This window comes from Marmota marmota, unplaced genomic scaffold (assembly GCF_001458135.2).
Source record: "Marmota marmota marmota unplaced genomic scaffold, marMar, whole genome shotgun sequence".
Taxonomy (NCBI): Eukaryota; Metazoa; Chordata; class Mammalia; order Rodentia; family Sciuridae; genus Marmota; species Marmota marmota.
Genome location: NW_025999982.1, coordinates 27,583,017 through 27,599,582, shown reverse-complemented (window position 1 = coordinate 27,599,582; position 16,566 = coordinate 27,583,017). Strand labels below are relative to the sequence as shown.

The following is a 16,566-nucleotide window of genomic DNA, read 5'->3' as shown; positions in this document are numbered from 1 at the left end:
ATATATATATATATATATATATATATATATATATATATATATATATATATAAATTTTCTGGAGGATTATAGAATTGTTATTTTTTATGCAGCAATATAAAACTTATAACAATAGATAATGAACAGCAAAAAGATGGTTTTCACAACTTAAACACACTCTAACTTCAAAATTCATATTCATAATTGTACTACCCTTCTTACTTTGTGATACTTGTTCCCAGTAATAGACATTTACCATATTTGTTGATCTGAAAAACTAAATTACAATAGAGTTCATTGAATTATTACCATTAAATTGGGGGCTTTGTCTCTTTTGTCTCACTGGCTATTGAATTCAATATATTGGACCCAGGTCATCTTTTATTGTCTTTATCTTTATTGTCTCCTTCTTATCTGCATATTATCAATTTGGAGAAAGTGCTTTGTATGCATTTTTCAGTAAGCATAATGACTACTCTGTAACAGAAGATAAAAATCATGAGGATCTAATTTTCCAAATTGTGCAAACCTTTATTCTTTTTGATAAATATGTTTTAAATACATTTTCCTCCTCTACCAAAAGTGGCTTAAAAATATTATCATATTTTATAAATTCACAGTCTGGTTTAAAAATAGTATTTTACCTTAAGTCATTATTCAATATTGCTGAAATTAACTTGTTAATGCTTCATGAAAAAAACACTTTTAAAAAGAATGTCAAAATTTAAAATATGCTTCTAACACAAGTAGGGTACTGATGAGTAGACATAGTTGAACTCTGGGTTGTTTCTATTTTATACTCTTTCTTGTTTCCATCAACATTCATTTATTTAATGTTTTAAAATATCTAAAAATATATTTTCTTTATTCATTCTTTCATGTTTCCACTTTGTACAGATTCCATCATATTTACAGATCACTGCTATAATATCTAATACTTTAATGATAAGTATACCCTGAAATTATGATAATTTTCTATTAATTATTAAATACAAAATGCCAAAATTATTAGCTTTTATGAAATAAACATATTTAATGAGAAAGAAATATAACTGTTTTTTGATTCTCTGTATTAGAGATACAGTAAAATTAAAACCAGTAATTTTTTTTGTGCTTTTGTCTTTAAAAAAGTGATTCATACCTATTAAAAAGTGAAATTTCAGATTAGAACTAAAGAGACATGATTTGCCCATCAGAATTTATTCCTGTTCTGCCCAGTCTATTCTGTTCTGGTCTCCACTGCTGAATGAGGCAGTTTTCCCCAGTTTCAGAGTCAGCATTCTCTTTTATGTTGAAGAAGAGTGTCTACTACAAATAGCATGATGATAAAATTTTATCATTGCATTCAATATTTGCATATGTGCTCTTTTAGCATTTACCAAAAGTAAGCCAAACACAACTCATGAAATCTGAGGTACCTTACTCAGGGAATAAGAGCAATGTATGGAGCACAAAACATGTGAAATTGATGCAAAACCCCAGCAAATCATGAAAACTAGTTTCTACTTTGAGTGGAAATTAATACACATTGAGTGGATAATTAATACACATTGCAGGAATGAAGCCCAATGTTGACATTAGTGTGTCTTCATATCCCAGCTTTTCAGCTACTTATATAGCATTGAAAACCATATGGCCCCAGTAAGCCAAAACAGGGCACCAAATGAAACTTACATATTTGAATTATCCTAATTTAGGTGCACCATACATAAAGCATGCATTTTTTTTGTTCTTCTGATAATATGATGTTTCACTAAGTTTAAAATAAATTTGTTGTCTATAATGAGTAAAAGTAATAGACTCCATTTGAAATCCGAGTACTAATTGTAGTCTTTACATTATGTTGCTTATTTAGTTTTATTTTATTTATTTATTTTTTTGTTTATTCAACCAACATAACTTAAGCATGTATCCTGGAAATTTCCAAGACACTGAGATGTATTAAACTAAGTCTCATTCTCTAATCTCGTGGAACTCTCGCTCCTCATATACCTGTTTATAACTGTATAGGCTTTATTCACAAATGGAGAGACTGTGTTGATGTCATCTAGCATTGCTCCTTGCAATATAAATGCAAGTGTGTAATTCAGCTTTTCTAGATATCACATTAAAAGAAATTTAAAAGCAGGTAAAATTAGGTTTAATAATATTTTTGTTTCAAAATGTTTATCCTAACTATTGCTATTTTTACAGGTAAGTAAAAAGGTTGTAAATGTCATACTTGCCATTAGTTTTATTCATAGTGAATTTTCAAAATCCAACGTATATATATATATATATATATATATTTTATTTAGGGCATATATCAGTACTAGCCATTTTCAATGCCCTCTAACCACTTAAATCTAGTTGCTACTTCTACTGAAAACTGAAGATGTAGATAACACCTATCATTGATTTTGGCATTTTTCATAATACTTTCTTTAGACTCTCTAAACATAAATGCCTGAATTCTAATTTATCACAAAGACATATTCTTCAAAGTATTTTTTATTTAGTAACTAACTATTGCTCTTCAGTAATTTGAGGTTTTTGTTTGTTTACCTAACACAGGAAAAACAAGACCTTTGTAATGTGAATAATATTGTTTTACATGAACTCTTTGTGTGAAATGTCATGCAAAATTTTACAGTTTAATTTACTATTATTACTGAAATTTATGTTACTTATTTGTCAGTAATATTATGAATATATTCAGAAGGCTCACTTTTTGTACTTTTATTTTTTTAACTTGTGATCTAGTTGCTAAGCTGCAAAAATAGTTCTTTAGTTTTGTTCATGTTAGTAACAATCACTTTAATAATATACTACTTTTTAAAAAAAATTAGCAAGATGATAGTTATACATTGTGGTCATTAACAAAATGTTAATGTTATATAGATTGTATTGACAAACTACAATATTTTATTGAATTATATATAAAGCAATGTGGTTCCCATAAATTTTCATTGGAGTAAAAATCATTTGGGGAGAGAATAGATGTTTTATTAAAACTGAAAACAAGATTACAAATTGCCAGAGACATCAGAATAGCTAAGAGTGATGACTGGATGATAGGTAAAATAACAATAAATAACAGTTTTATAATTTTCATACTCTCTTAGAGCTGCCATGCATGCCTGTCTGATTGGGAAGGAACTTTTTGTGAACAAGAAACCAATGAGTGCAAAAAGAATCCTTGCAAGAACAATTCCACCTGTACTGACCTTTACAAAAGCTATCGGTGAGTAATATATTTTTAGTTTTCTTCATGAAATTACTTGGACTGCTGAATGTCCTTGGGATGCATCCAGATACTATTTTCACTTTTCCATTTAATTAAAAGAACCATCCAAAGATGAAGAGTCATTTCTTGACGTGACAGTGTCACATTAGCTTGAAATTTGCAAATACCAAAGTCCATATGTCAAATCAGCAAAGGAATAAACAAATTTAGCTTGGAAAGGCAATTTGCAGATGTGGGCATGTAACAGATGCATTTATTTCTTCAAAGTGTGTTTTCTCATCTCAGTGCTGTTGTGGACCATTCACACAATATGACTAGGAAGGAATGGGTCAATTGAATTAAAATATTCAGTCTGTTACCCAGATATTATCAGGAGTCTGTATTATTTTAGTAAAATTAGTGCCAAGTTTTACAACATAAATGATCACTGTGTTCTATAGTTGAATATTATTCAATACTAACAATTGACAAACAAATATATTGCATTGTTATTTAACTTGTACTTCTTGATTCATTCAGTAAATATCAGATCTCTCAAGTGTATGCAAGATCACAAGTATTATAATCAGAATGCTTTACTTCTAGTCATGGAGGCAAAAGAAAATAATAGATATAACAGAAAATAATATTATAATTAAATATAAATATACTCAAATGATTATTTTCCAGGGATTAATCAAAACAATCACAACATGTTCTGGGAAATAACTAATACACTTCCTTTTGCCCTATGATTACAGTTCAGAATTCTGGATTATACTAATTATTTAAAAATTTTCAAAATTTGTCCCTCAATTTTGGTGACTAAAGTAGAATATAAGATTAAGAATGTCAACAGTAGGCAATTTACTTTATTAGAACAAAATTCTTACATAATTTACAATAGTTGGGTTGAAATTTTGAAGATAACAATAAATAAATAATTAATTTGGGTAACATGGAGACCCACAATGCTGATAGATGATACTAATTTAAAATGTAGAAAAATATAAAAATCCAGAGCTATTTTTGTGACATTATCAATTACTAAAAATGGTATATCACTGCAAATTGATAATAATAGACTCTCTGTCTAGTATTAGGAGAAATAACCAGTTTTTTGATGGACAACAAACAAAAAATGTCACATTTATCTATATTTGATTTTCTTAAATAATTCTATGAATTATAATTCCTAATATATTTAAATTTTACAGTATTTCCTTCATCAAGATGCTGATATGTATTTTTTAGCCTGTAGTTCTTTAATTCCCAAAGATCATGTATCACAGGGCATTGGTGATGTAGACAGTCACCAAACACACGCAGGAGCAAACCTGTGGAGGGGGAAGTCAGCAATGTAATGCACTGCAATGAGGAAAAAGGCACACCCCTCTTTACCCATGGCAATCTTACACACAGGTGCTAGAAAGAATTATAAGTTTGATCCTGTTATATACTTTGGGGGCAGGGTTTAAGAAGTGAGACTTCATTCTGGATAGGAGCTTGTTAGAAATTGAGCAAAATTCTATTATGTCTGAGTTCACAAAACTTACCTGGAAGGATAGAAGACAAGAGGGGATAAAAGCCTAGTTTTCTTAAAGAGGGGGAATTTCTCATGCTAGCTACAATGGAGGAATATTCTGGTTGTAATTTTACATTTGAATGATGTGTATGATGTGATCACTCTGCAGATATGATTATGATCTAGTCTACTTTCTGTTAGGATCCATTGGGGTCATAGAGTGGCCTTGTCTGTTGAAATGTTCAACAGGAGAATACCAAGATCCCCTGTGAACCTAGTTTATAGTAGCTTACCAGCTCCCTGGTATAAGGAGATGTTTTCACTCCCAAAATAATGCAGTCTCAATATATATGTGAAATTATCTATCTATCTTATCTATCTATCTATCTGCCTACCTATCCTATGAATCATACAGAGAATAGGGCTGCCAACATTTGTATAATCAATAATTAGTCTTTAACTTTTGATTTCCCCAAAACTTAACCTGGAGCCTGCTCTGGACTAGAAGTCCCATCAGTAAAAATAGATAACAGACATTGTATGATGTATGTATCATACTGCAAAAAATATCCAAGAATGGTGAAAGATCACTTTTAAACTGTGATACTCAATTTACTGGAGAGACAAACTACTCATGCCAAGATGATTATTATCACACAGTGTTTTAAGTGGCAGTTCCCAACACTGGAGCTCACCAACTAGCAACAAGAAGTAAGGATTAAATTATTACAGTAGTAAAATATGCGGAACAGTTCATTTTATGCAGTATGATTTAATACTGCATCATTTTGTTTTTATTTCTTTACTATGAATGGTGCCATGTTGTGCTGTATGTGCTTAAAATTTGATAAACTTTAACTTTTTAAATAAATTTGTGCATAGAGATTGTAGTATATTACAAAATACTCTTCTATACAGAGTTTTTTTCATTCATGACATATCTACATTTGTTTAATTTTTTGATATTTCCAGTCTGTATGGTTTATCTGCAAGGTTTTTCAAATTGCTACAACTCTCATAAAAATTATTCACATATAAGTGGACCCCACACAATTCAAACTTGAGTAAAAAAATGGGTGTGTGTATGTATGAAGAATTCAACACTTATCTTAGTCCACTTATTTGTTCAAAAATAGATTTTTCTAAAAACGTGCATCAAACAAAATGAGAACACTCAAATTTTCATTTATTATCTAATGTGGAAGTGCTTTTATTTAAATAAAAATATTGCACTTAATACAGAGGTATTAAGAATTGTAAATAAGACAAGCAACAAAATAGGGCTTAATTAAAATATGCTTTATTTTAATATTCATGAGGCATAATCAGTCTTTCTAGATGACTCTGACACCACTAATTGTGAACTCCTAATGACTTAAATTTATAAATGTGTCAGAAGACTTTGTCACTTAAATTAGCACAGAGTGTCATAGTCATTTTATCATTCTTGAGATTTTTGAGAGATTGCTGGTTTATATCTAAGATATTAACTTGCATTTGGGGTAGGGCATAAAAATAAGTCTAGGGTCAAGTAATCTTTCTGATTGTGATTCTATTTGTGATTTTAAAGATCATGTATTATTATTAATGTTATACTCACATTAGCTTTACCAGGATGCAGGAAGAAAATAGCATTCACTAGATGTGCTATCAATTTATATACTATGTATGTTATATATGACATCTTCTTATTTATGAATTCTCTTACTAATTTATATTTTTATAACTTTGAGAAATAATTTGCATATCATATTTGACATTTTTGAAGTGTACAATGCAACAGATTTTAGTATATTCATGGAACATTTCAACTATTACCACCATCTAATTTTAGAATGTTTTCACTCCTGAAAAATCTATGCCCATTTGCAGTACCTCCCCATTATCCCAGAGCCTTGAAACCACTGAGACACTTTCTGTCTCTGTGGATTCATCAATTTTTGAAAATTCATTTTAACAGAATGATAAATCTTTTGTGACTGGTATATTTTACTTAGCATAATATTTTGAATTTTTATGTTGAACCAAATGTTTGTTCTTCATTCTCTTTTTAATTGCCAAATATTTCATTGTATGGTGATTCCACATTGTTTGTTCTTCACGTTATGGACATATGAATTGTTCCTTGTTTTGACTCTAATGAATATGCCATAAACATTCACGTGCACATATGTGTATGGAAATGTATCTTCAATTCTTTGAGTACACATCCAGTAGTGGAATTGCTGTAACACCTGACAATGCTATGGTTAACTTTTACTAAAACAGCCAAACTATCTTCTGAAGTAAATATACTACTTTACAGTTTCTCCAGCAATGCATTAGAGTTATAAATCCACCACATCTAGCCATTCCTTATATGGTTTTATCTTAACAGTTCCAGTTGCTGTGAAGGGGTATCTCATGTTGTGTTTGTTTTGCATTTTCTTAAAGACTAATGAGGGTGATCATCTTAATATGTGCTTTCTGGCTATGTGAATCTTTAGACCCTTAGCTTGAAAATTCAGTTATCTTTTTTTTTTATTTTGAGTTTGTAAGAACATTTTTTAATATACTTTGTATACAACTACATTATCAGATATTATTTGTAAATAGTTTCTTTAATTTTGATAAAGACTAATTGATATGTTTTCTTATGTCACTTTTGCTTTCAGTGTCATCTTTAGGAAACTTTTCCCTAATCTAAAGTTATAAGGATTGCTAATACTCTATTTTCTTCAAGAAATTTTATACTTTAAACTCTTATATTTAAGGATAATCCATTTTTAATTAGTTAATTTTTGTGTGAAGTGTAAGGTAAGGGTCTAATATTATTTTTCTGCATGCTGATATTCAGACTCTTGAGAATTTCAGCATGCAGAAAAATGAAAAGCTTTTTGTTGCTGTGACCAAAATACCTGAAAACAACAGCTTAGAGGAAGAAAAGTTTATTAGGATTCACAATTTCAAAAGTTCAATCCATGATCAGTTACTCAATTGCTCTGGGCTTTTGCTGAGGCAGAACATAAAGGTGGAAATGCATGGCAGAAGAAAGCTTCTCAGTTCGTGGCAACTATGAAGCAGAAAAAAATGGGTGAGGAGCTAGGAATCAAATATAACCCCAAAGCCATCCCCAGTGACTGACTTCCCCAAGCCACGGCTTACATGCCTAGTTACCACTTAGTAGAATAGTCTGCCAAATTAGTAATCCAGCTAATGGACTAATCCATTGAGTGGGTTACACTACTCGTAATCTAGCCATTTCAGCTTTGAATATTCCTGCATTGTCTCTTACATGAACTTTCAGGGTTGCCTCATCCAAACCATAAGAGAAGACTATTCCTTTCATATTCATTTTTCTTGTTACCTTTAACTAGGAATCAATCAAAAAATGAGGGTTTATATCTGGAATTTCAAATCTATTCTATTGCCCTGTCTCTTCTTATCCTTGTACCATATTTTCTTATCCTAGATTTAAGCATTTTGAAATCAGAAGTATGTATCAAATATATTTTTTCTACTTTAAAAATTTGGGGCAATGGTGGAAATTTTGATTTTTCATGTGAATTTTATTATCAATTTGTCATTTTCTGAAAATAGGTAGGATTTTGATAGAGCTTGCATTGAATATGGAGATCATTTTGGAAAGGATTGGCATGTTTATAATAATGTCTTCAATATATATTCACAGAATGTCTTTCAACTTCGTTATGAATCATTTGATATATTTCATTCATATTTTCTAGAATTTAATGTACAATAATTCATAATTTGTAGATTTTAATGTAAAGTAACTAATTTTTAAATTAAGAATTTGATGTTTTTGATGATATTATAAATTGAATCATTCTTTTAACATCCTTTTCAGATTGTTCTTTGCTGACTATATAGAAATAGCATTAATTTTTTTATACAGATTTGGCAAGCTCAAGGAACTGATTTATAATTTCCAACAATTTTGGTGCATTTTCTAAGATTTTCTGTATCTTATAGTAGAGACTGTTTTGCTTGCATCTTCCCAATATTGATAAAATATGTTTCATGCCTAATTACCCAAACAACTTTCATTATAATATTGAATAGAATGACAAATACAAATATCCTTGTCTCATTCCTGAGTGTAGAAAAATATTATGCAATCTTTCACCATTATAACATTAGCTTACCCATTATGAGCAAGACCCTAATTTCAATCTGGAGGATCACAAAAAGGGTGTGGGGCATAAGATATTTATCATTAATGCACTCTACCAGATTCTGGAAGTTCCTTCCTATTTCTTGTTTGTTGATTTTTTTTTCATAAAAACAACTTTAAAATTGTCAAATGCTTTTGCTACTACTATGGATATATGCACTTTGTCCTCTGTTAATGCGGAAGATTGAATGTGGTGACTTTCCAATTTTGAACCAATCTTTCATTTTCAGTATACATCCTAATTAGTTATGGTGTACTAATCTTTTCACATGTTGCAAAATTCCATTTACTATAATTAGGTTGTAAAATGTCACAAATATATTTGTAAGGGATAGAAGTCTGTAGTTTTCTTTCTTCCTTCCTTTTTTCTTTTGTGTTTATATGAAGTCTTTGGTTTTGGTATCAGACAAATGTTATCCAGAAAAAATGTGTTTAGTATTGTTTTCTCCTCTTTTGTAAAAGGTAAGAGTTGCAGAGAATTGGTATTAGTTTTTAAACATTTGGAAAAATTTACTGGTAAAACCATTTTTTTTGCCACATCTTGTGGAAAATTTTTCTTCCTTTGATTACTAATACATTTGATTTGCATACTATAAATTTATTGTTTTCTAAATAAGACTCTGTACTGGCTTTTCATTTTCTCCTAAAGTACTTCCTTTAGTGTTTCTTACAAGGTGGCTAATGAAAAATTCTCATTCTTTTTAATCTGGGAATATATTATTTTCTGGTTTTGCTTAAAAATTATCATTATGGGATACAGAATTTTTGATTGAAAGCGTTTCTCTTTTAACACTTCAAATATGTCATCCTACTGCCTCTGATCTACATATTTCTCTTGATAAATTAATGGTTAATCTTACTAAGAATACTTGTATTGCTACAAGGGGAAAAAAAACTGAAGCAGTTACACTTAATAAAGCTTATTTGAGCAAGAAAAAGATTCTAGAACTGCACAGCATTCAAGACCACAAAGGTTCTGAATCACCTCTCCCTTCCAATGTGATGAGCTACTTTTATAACAAGAAAGACCAAAAATGACATCCAGAGATTACCTGATTGGTAGTCTGTTATTTACATTATAGAGGCATAATTTGACAGTTTTGAGCATAGGATTGGCTGAGGGATAATCTACTGTGATTGAAGAGTATACTCAGTTTATAATCTGCTTGCACATCAAGCTAGGTTGTAGCTCATTATATATGGAGGCCTATTTTGCCCTATTCATCATTCAAGATGAATTCCTACAATAGTAGGAAAATTTATTTCAGAGGCTAATGTAGAAAAGTTCATTTTAATTCAATATATAATGACTCACGTTTGCTGCCCATAAAAGAGACTCTATGTCTTGATCTTAGTTTGACTCCCATATCATTAAAATTTGAGCTCATTGAATTTATTCTACTTGAACTTTGTAACCATCATGGGTGTGTATATTAATATTTTTCTAAAATTTGGAATTTTTTAATATTATTTCTTCAAATGATTTATGTTTCTTCTCCATTATGATTCTCATACATAAATGTCAATGTATATGTTGTGATAGCATCTCACAGATATTTGAAATTCAGGTTATACTTTCTTTTTTAATTTTTTTTTCTTTTCTTTCTGATCCTCAGGAACAATAACATTAACAGACTTATCTTCAAGTTGACATTTTTTTCTACTAAATTAAATGTTATGTCCATATAGAAAGGTTCTTTATTTCAGTTTTTGTACTTTTTGGCTTTAATTTCTATTTTTTATAACTGCTACCATTATTAATATTAACTTTCAAAATATCAACCTCATTCTTTGATTAATTATTTATATGATTCTATCTTTGACATATTTATTATATCAGTATATTTCTCACAATAATCAAATATCCAGGTCTCCTCATGGATAATTTTTATTGACTTTTTATTTCTGTATATAAGCCATATTTCTCTTTGTATGCCACTTAATTTTTAATGAAAACTTGAAATTTTAAATAACCTAATGTGGAAAATAAAATCATATTCTGCTCCTTCCCAATTGTTATTGTTTTAGTATGTTATTTCTACTTCTTTCTCTTTTTCTATTTTAGTGTTTTGCTATAATATTTGACAGTCATATGAGGTTATCAAAGTCTCTCCTTGCCAAATTTAGTGGTAAGCTAAGATACACGATTTGGCAGAGATTTTCTTAAATTCTTTGAACTAATAAGTCTTTCAGACTTAGGGACTTTGCGTCAGTGTGTGTGTGTGTGTGTGTGTGTGTGTGTGTGTGTTGATGCAGGCCTTCAACATTCTGTCAGTTTAAAATTCTACATTTTTTTTTTTTTTGTGGGGATGACTGGGTATTGAACTCAGGGACACTTAACCACGGAACCACATCCTCAGCCCTATTTTGTATTTCATTTAGAGACAGGGTCTCACTGAGTCTCTTAGCTCCTTGCGGTTGCTGAGGATGGCTTTGAACTTGTGATCCTCCTGTCTCAGTCTCTTGAGCCGCTAGGATTACAGACATGCTGGTCACCATGCCTGACAAAACTCTACATTTTTTGCCTGCACAAAATCTCAAGTTTGGTCAGAGATCAAAGACTAGGGCCTTTTCATATCTTTCCTAGACTTGTGCATTGCCTTTCATGCTGTGATGTTTTCTACTTTCCAAGGATATTTAGCTTTCAAAGAACTGTAAATACATCTCTCTCCCTAGATTTTATAAGTGTAAAAGTTGGCCTCTAGTTACCCTCAGTTGGAATCATTATTGCAAGGATGTGCAATATTAAACAATTGCCACTGACTATTTTAACACATTTCTAGAAATGGAGCTTTTTTGAACACAGGGAGTTTTGTATTAGATCATATTAAATCAATTCCAGGGAATGGAGTTCTTTAGAGACCAATTCCCTGGAAAGGGTCTTTTGGTGAGTGCAATGCCTATACTCTCTCTTCCAGTATCTATTCCAGGATGCTGGTTTCACAACCTGCCCTAATTATAATGTTGGCTTTCAAGTTCATTGCAGAGATGAAAAGAGTAAGATGGGACTAATGCAAAGGAAACCATTACAAAGGTGATTTTACTTATGTGATTCAGCCATTTTTCTTAAATAAACACGAAGATTGTTGCAAACCTTTAGTTTCATGTCCAGAATATGGAAAAAGCATATTTTGACTATGTTTGCCAGTGTTCTGGATTCTTCTGTGGAAAGGAATATTTTTCAGAAGTTCTTCCGCTGTTACAGAAGTGATTCTACACTTATATTTCTCATATTGGGATAGACAAAGAAAGATAAGAGAAAGACAGGAAGAAGAGAGACCAGGTAAGTCATAGAATCATAAATTTTGAATATAATTTTTTTTCTATCTATGAAAGTTGTTGTGGTTGATCATTAGCCAGTTCATATTTTCAAACTTCCTCTTTCCTCCTCTGGAAAGTTTAATTAATAATAGCAATGTAGGATCATGGCAGTAAATTTATAAGTAAATTTTTTTTGTCCACAAATTATTTAACTCAGTTTTTCATATATGGTATACTCTAAACAACACACATTTTCTTATCCCTAACCTTTATCTTTTTTTTCATATATACATATGAATATTTTATATATATTTAAATATAATATATGTATATAAATGAATATAGCTAGAATGCCATATTATAAATGATGAATCCTTCTAATTATGTGAATATTAACTCATTCCATTTTACATATGTATATGTACAGCAAATAAAGAACATTAAAAAGAGATTAATTACTCCATTCTAATTAAGAGTTTACTTAGTTAAGTTTTAGAGCTCTCTACAACTTTCTCACAAATTTCCGAGCAAAAATGTCAGAAGTGTCAGTAAAGAACAGAGTGAATATTATACTTAATTTTATGAAAGCAGATTCTAAAAGAGCCTATTATAAATTGCAAAGAAGATCCTTAAACATCATACTATTTGAAGACAATAAAATTATGTACATAAAAATGCTTAAAGTGGCATATTTTAATATATCAAGTGAGACTTGAATTTCATTAATCTTATGATTGTATTCTTTAATAAGAAAAAAATTTAGGAAAATAATCATCAGCTAGGATACTAAATCTCTTTAGGTGATCTATGTGTCGTAAGTTACCAAACTACTTAACATGTGCTCAACTCTCTAAACAACTGGAGTTAACACAGTTTAGTGTTTACACAGTTTCAAGACATTAAAAAGCAAATTGGGCTAGGGATGTAATTTGAATGCTGAGTGCAACCTGCCTTCTGCTATTCCTGGCACGGTTTAGAATTTAACTGCCTTCTTTATTTCTGATTTTTCTTCCCCCAAAGCAGAGTCAACAGCTTTAGCTACAGATGGGGCTCTGTATGACAGTTATTGGACCCAGATGCCACACTCTGGAGCATGTTTTGCCAACAGCATCTGGCTCCTTTTCTGCCTGTGTAATTGACATTCATGTTGCTGCTTGGCCTGCTTTTTCTTATGGACACGACAAAGAAGACTTTCAGACAGGGTTAATGTTTGCTGCCAGTTGACTCTAAGATATTATTTTTTCTTTTTCTCAGTACTTATAAAAAATTGACTAGATGCCTCACATTATGAAGCACTAGGCATTTAAACTTCATGTTTCTTTTAAGAAACATTTTAATGATTATAATAACTGAAAAGGTAAAAATTTCATAAATAAAAAACCTATGCTTATTTGTACTTCACATATATGGAATAAAACTATGAAAATTCTGGTATGTTAGTAATTTTCTTTGTGCTATTTATTTATTTTTGCTGAATTTGTATATGAAACCCCTAAGTGCTAATATAAAAGTAACATCAAAATAAGCTTTTAATTCAGGCAACAGCAATGTATGGCATAATACTTAGCTTTAAAAATTGAAAGATATTTTTTTCCTTTAAAAAGGCAGAGTTTTTGAAAATTATATGTGATTGTTTTTATTTAATCCCTTTTAAGATTACTGCACCATGTATTAAATTATATACATAACATTATGGTCACAAGGCAATTTTAAACATTTTGCAATTACAACCTATTATTTGAGGGTTTGATTTTAAATGCCTCTCTACATCAGTAAGTTTGTTTAATTGTGGAATACATTCCTATAAGGGAAATTGCCTGTTTAAAATATATCTGCACCCAAGATTTGAACAACTTTAAGCAAACTATCTTTTGTACAGACTTATTATTGCATCCACACAAGCAATGAATGAGACTGCATAGCAGAAATGTGGTTTATATAATTTTATAATAGAATAAATCTCTGAGGTTTTATTTATGGCCAGTTAGTATGTTAGTCAACTGAGGCATAGATATTTTCAGAATTTTAAGCAAAAATAACAGAATTAGAAAGTGGTGAATATAACCATCAGAACAAGGTCTCCAAGACTCAAAATCTGTGATTTAACATCACAAAGAAGCAAGATCTGGTCTTGTTTATAACAGAAAATAAAAATATATGTTTTCAAAAAACAAAAGAGAAAAGAACTCTACCACATTCTAGGAGGGCAGTGTTACTCTGATATCAAAGCCAGAAAAAAGCAAAAAGAAATGCTAAAACAAGAACTATACTCCAATATCTTTGAACCTAGATGCAAACATTTTTTTCTTTTTATTTTTTTAATTTAATTTGTTATATACGACAACAGAATGTATTACAGTTTATATTACACATATAGAGCACAATTTTTTCATATTTCAGGTTGTACACAAAGTAGATTCCTTCATGTCTTCATACATGGATTTAGGGTAATGATGACTGTCATATTCCAGCATCTTTCCTACCCCTATGCCCCCTTCCATCCCACCCTCCCCTTTTCCCCTTTGCCTTAGCTAGAGTTCATTGAATCCTCCCATCCCCCATACCCTTGTACCATGTTATGGATCAGCATCCTTAAATCAGAGAAATCATTTGGCATTTGGTTTTTTGTAATTAGCTAATTTCATTTAGCGTTACATCCTCCATCTCCAACCATTTACCTGCAAATGCCATGATTTTATTGTCTTTTAATGCTGAATAATATTCAATTATGTATATAAACCACATTTTCTTTATCCATGCATCTACTGAAGGGCATCTAGTTTGGTTCCACAGTTTAGCTAATGTGAATTGTGCTGCTATAAATATGGATGTGGCTGTGTCCCTGTAGTATGCTGTTTTTAAGTCCTTTGGGTTATAGACCGAGGAGAGGAATAGCTGGGTCAAATGGTGGCTCCATTCCCAGTTTTCCAAGAATTCTTCATACTACTTTCCATTTTGGCTGCACCAATTGATGAAAATATTTTTAAGAAAATACTAGCAAATTGAATCCAATAAGCACATTAGAAATGATACTCACCACGAAAGATCACAAGTACTAGCTAAGATGGAGAGAAAGAGAACCCTTGTATACTGTTTGTAAGAATATAAATTAGTTCAACCATTGTGGAAAACTGTACGAAAATTCTTCAAAACTTAAAAATAGATCTTCTATAAGATCCAGCAACCCCATAATAAGTTATATATCCAAAATAAATGATATCTTATGTTAAAGAGACTTTCAAGTTCATTGTAGCACTATTCACAATAGCCAAAAAGTTGAAATGAAATATCTGTCCATCTAATAATGAAAGGATGAAGAAAATGTGGTAGGCCTATACAATGGGATACTATTCATTCCTTAAAAAATAATTAAAACAATAACTTATAGAATAAGGATTAAACTGGAGATCATTATTTTGAGTGAAATAAATCAGGCACAGAAAGACAAATACTGCATGAACTCCTATGTGGAATCGAAAATAGTTGATTTCATAGAAAGAAAAGTTATAGAATGATGATTATCAAAAGATGGATAGAGTTAAAGGAAGGGAGGTTTGGGGAATTGTGAGCAGTGCATATTAAAATTACAGTTCTGGGTTACTATTACATGGTATGCTAGTTATAGATAATATGTAATGTAACTTTAAATTTGAAAATCTGGAAGAAGGGATTTTGAAAGTTTTCACCACAAAGAAATGATAAATATTTTAGATAAGTATGTTTAACCTCTTTAAACATTATGCAGTATGTACATGTTTTGAGTATTACATGGTATCCCATTAATAAATATAATTCTTGTGTTTTTGTTTATCACATAGGAAAATAAAAGTTAAAGTAAGGAATAATGCAAGAATAGCAAGAATAACATCTAGAAACAGGAATAAAAAATAAGTAAATATATTGTCACCACCATTCCTCATTTTCCATTGGAGAGCAGGTGCCAGTATATTTCTAATGAATTTGTGAATGAATAAATAAAACCTACCCTTTCTCAATGGAAAAGTCACATAGTTTAATTTTTATCAGAAATGAGTAATTCAAGACTCATGTACACCTTCTTTAACAGATGAATAAATTCAAGACAAATTACAATTTTATAAATAAGCCTTAGAATGCACTGATTGAGTAACTTCAGGTTCATTAGCAATTGTACAAAGAAAGGGAAGGAGAAATCATGCTATCTTGCAGTACCACTTTTGCATATGTGTGAAGCGATGTAATATTATTTAAATATATTGGTAGGATAAATTATTTTAAAAACATGTTTTGAATGAAAAACAAGAAACTGGTTTTCAATGAAGCTGTGTTGAAGAGCAAAAGAGAGACAGTTTTATCAGGAACCTGGATGTTTTTCATAGATATAATTGCTGGTTGCATCATGCTAAATGAAATAAGCTAGTATGAGAAAGTCAGGGGTCATTTG

The 16,566-nt window shown here is 30.5% G+C and overlaps 1 protein-coding gene across 1 annotated transcript in view; it reads left to right on the top strand.

The window, feature by feature from the left end:
• Eys (eyes shut homolog) overlaps positions 1 to 16,566 on the top strand; it is a 1,560,564-nt gene that overhangs the window by 461,935 nt on the left and 1,082,063 nt on the right. Inside the window, 1 exon segment of the mRNA XM_015487393.2 lies at positions 3,085 to 3,201. Within this exon segment, the coding sequence (XP_015342879.1) occupies positions 3,085 to 3,201 (117 nt within the window).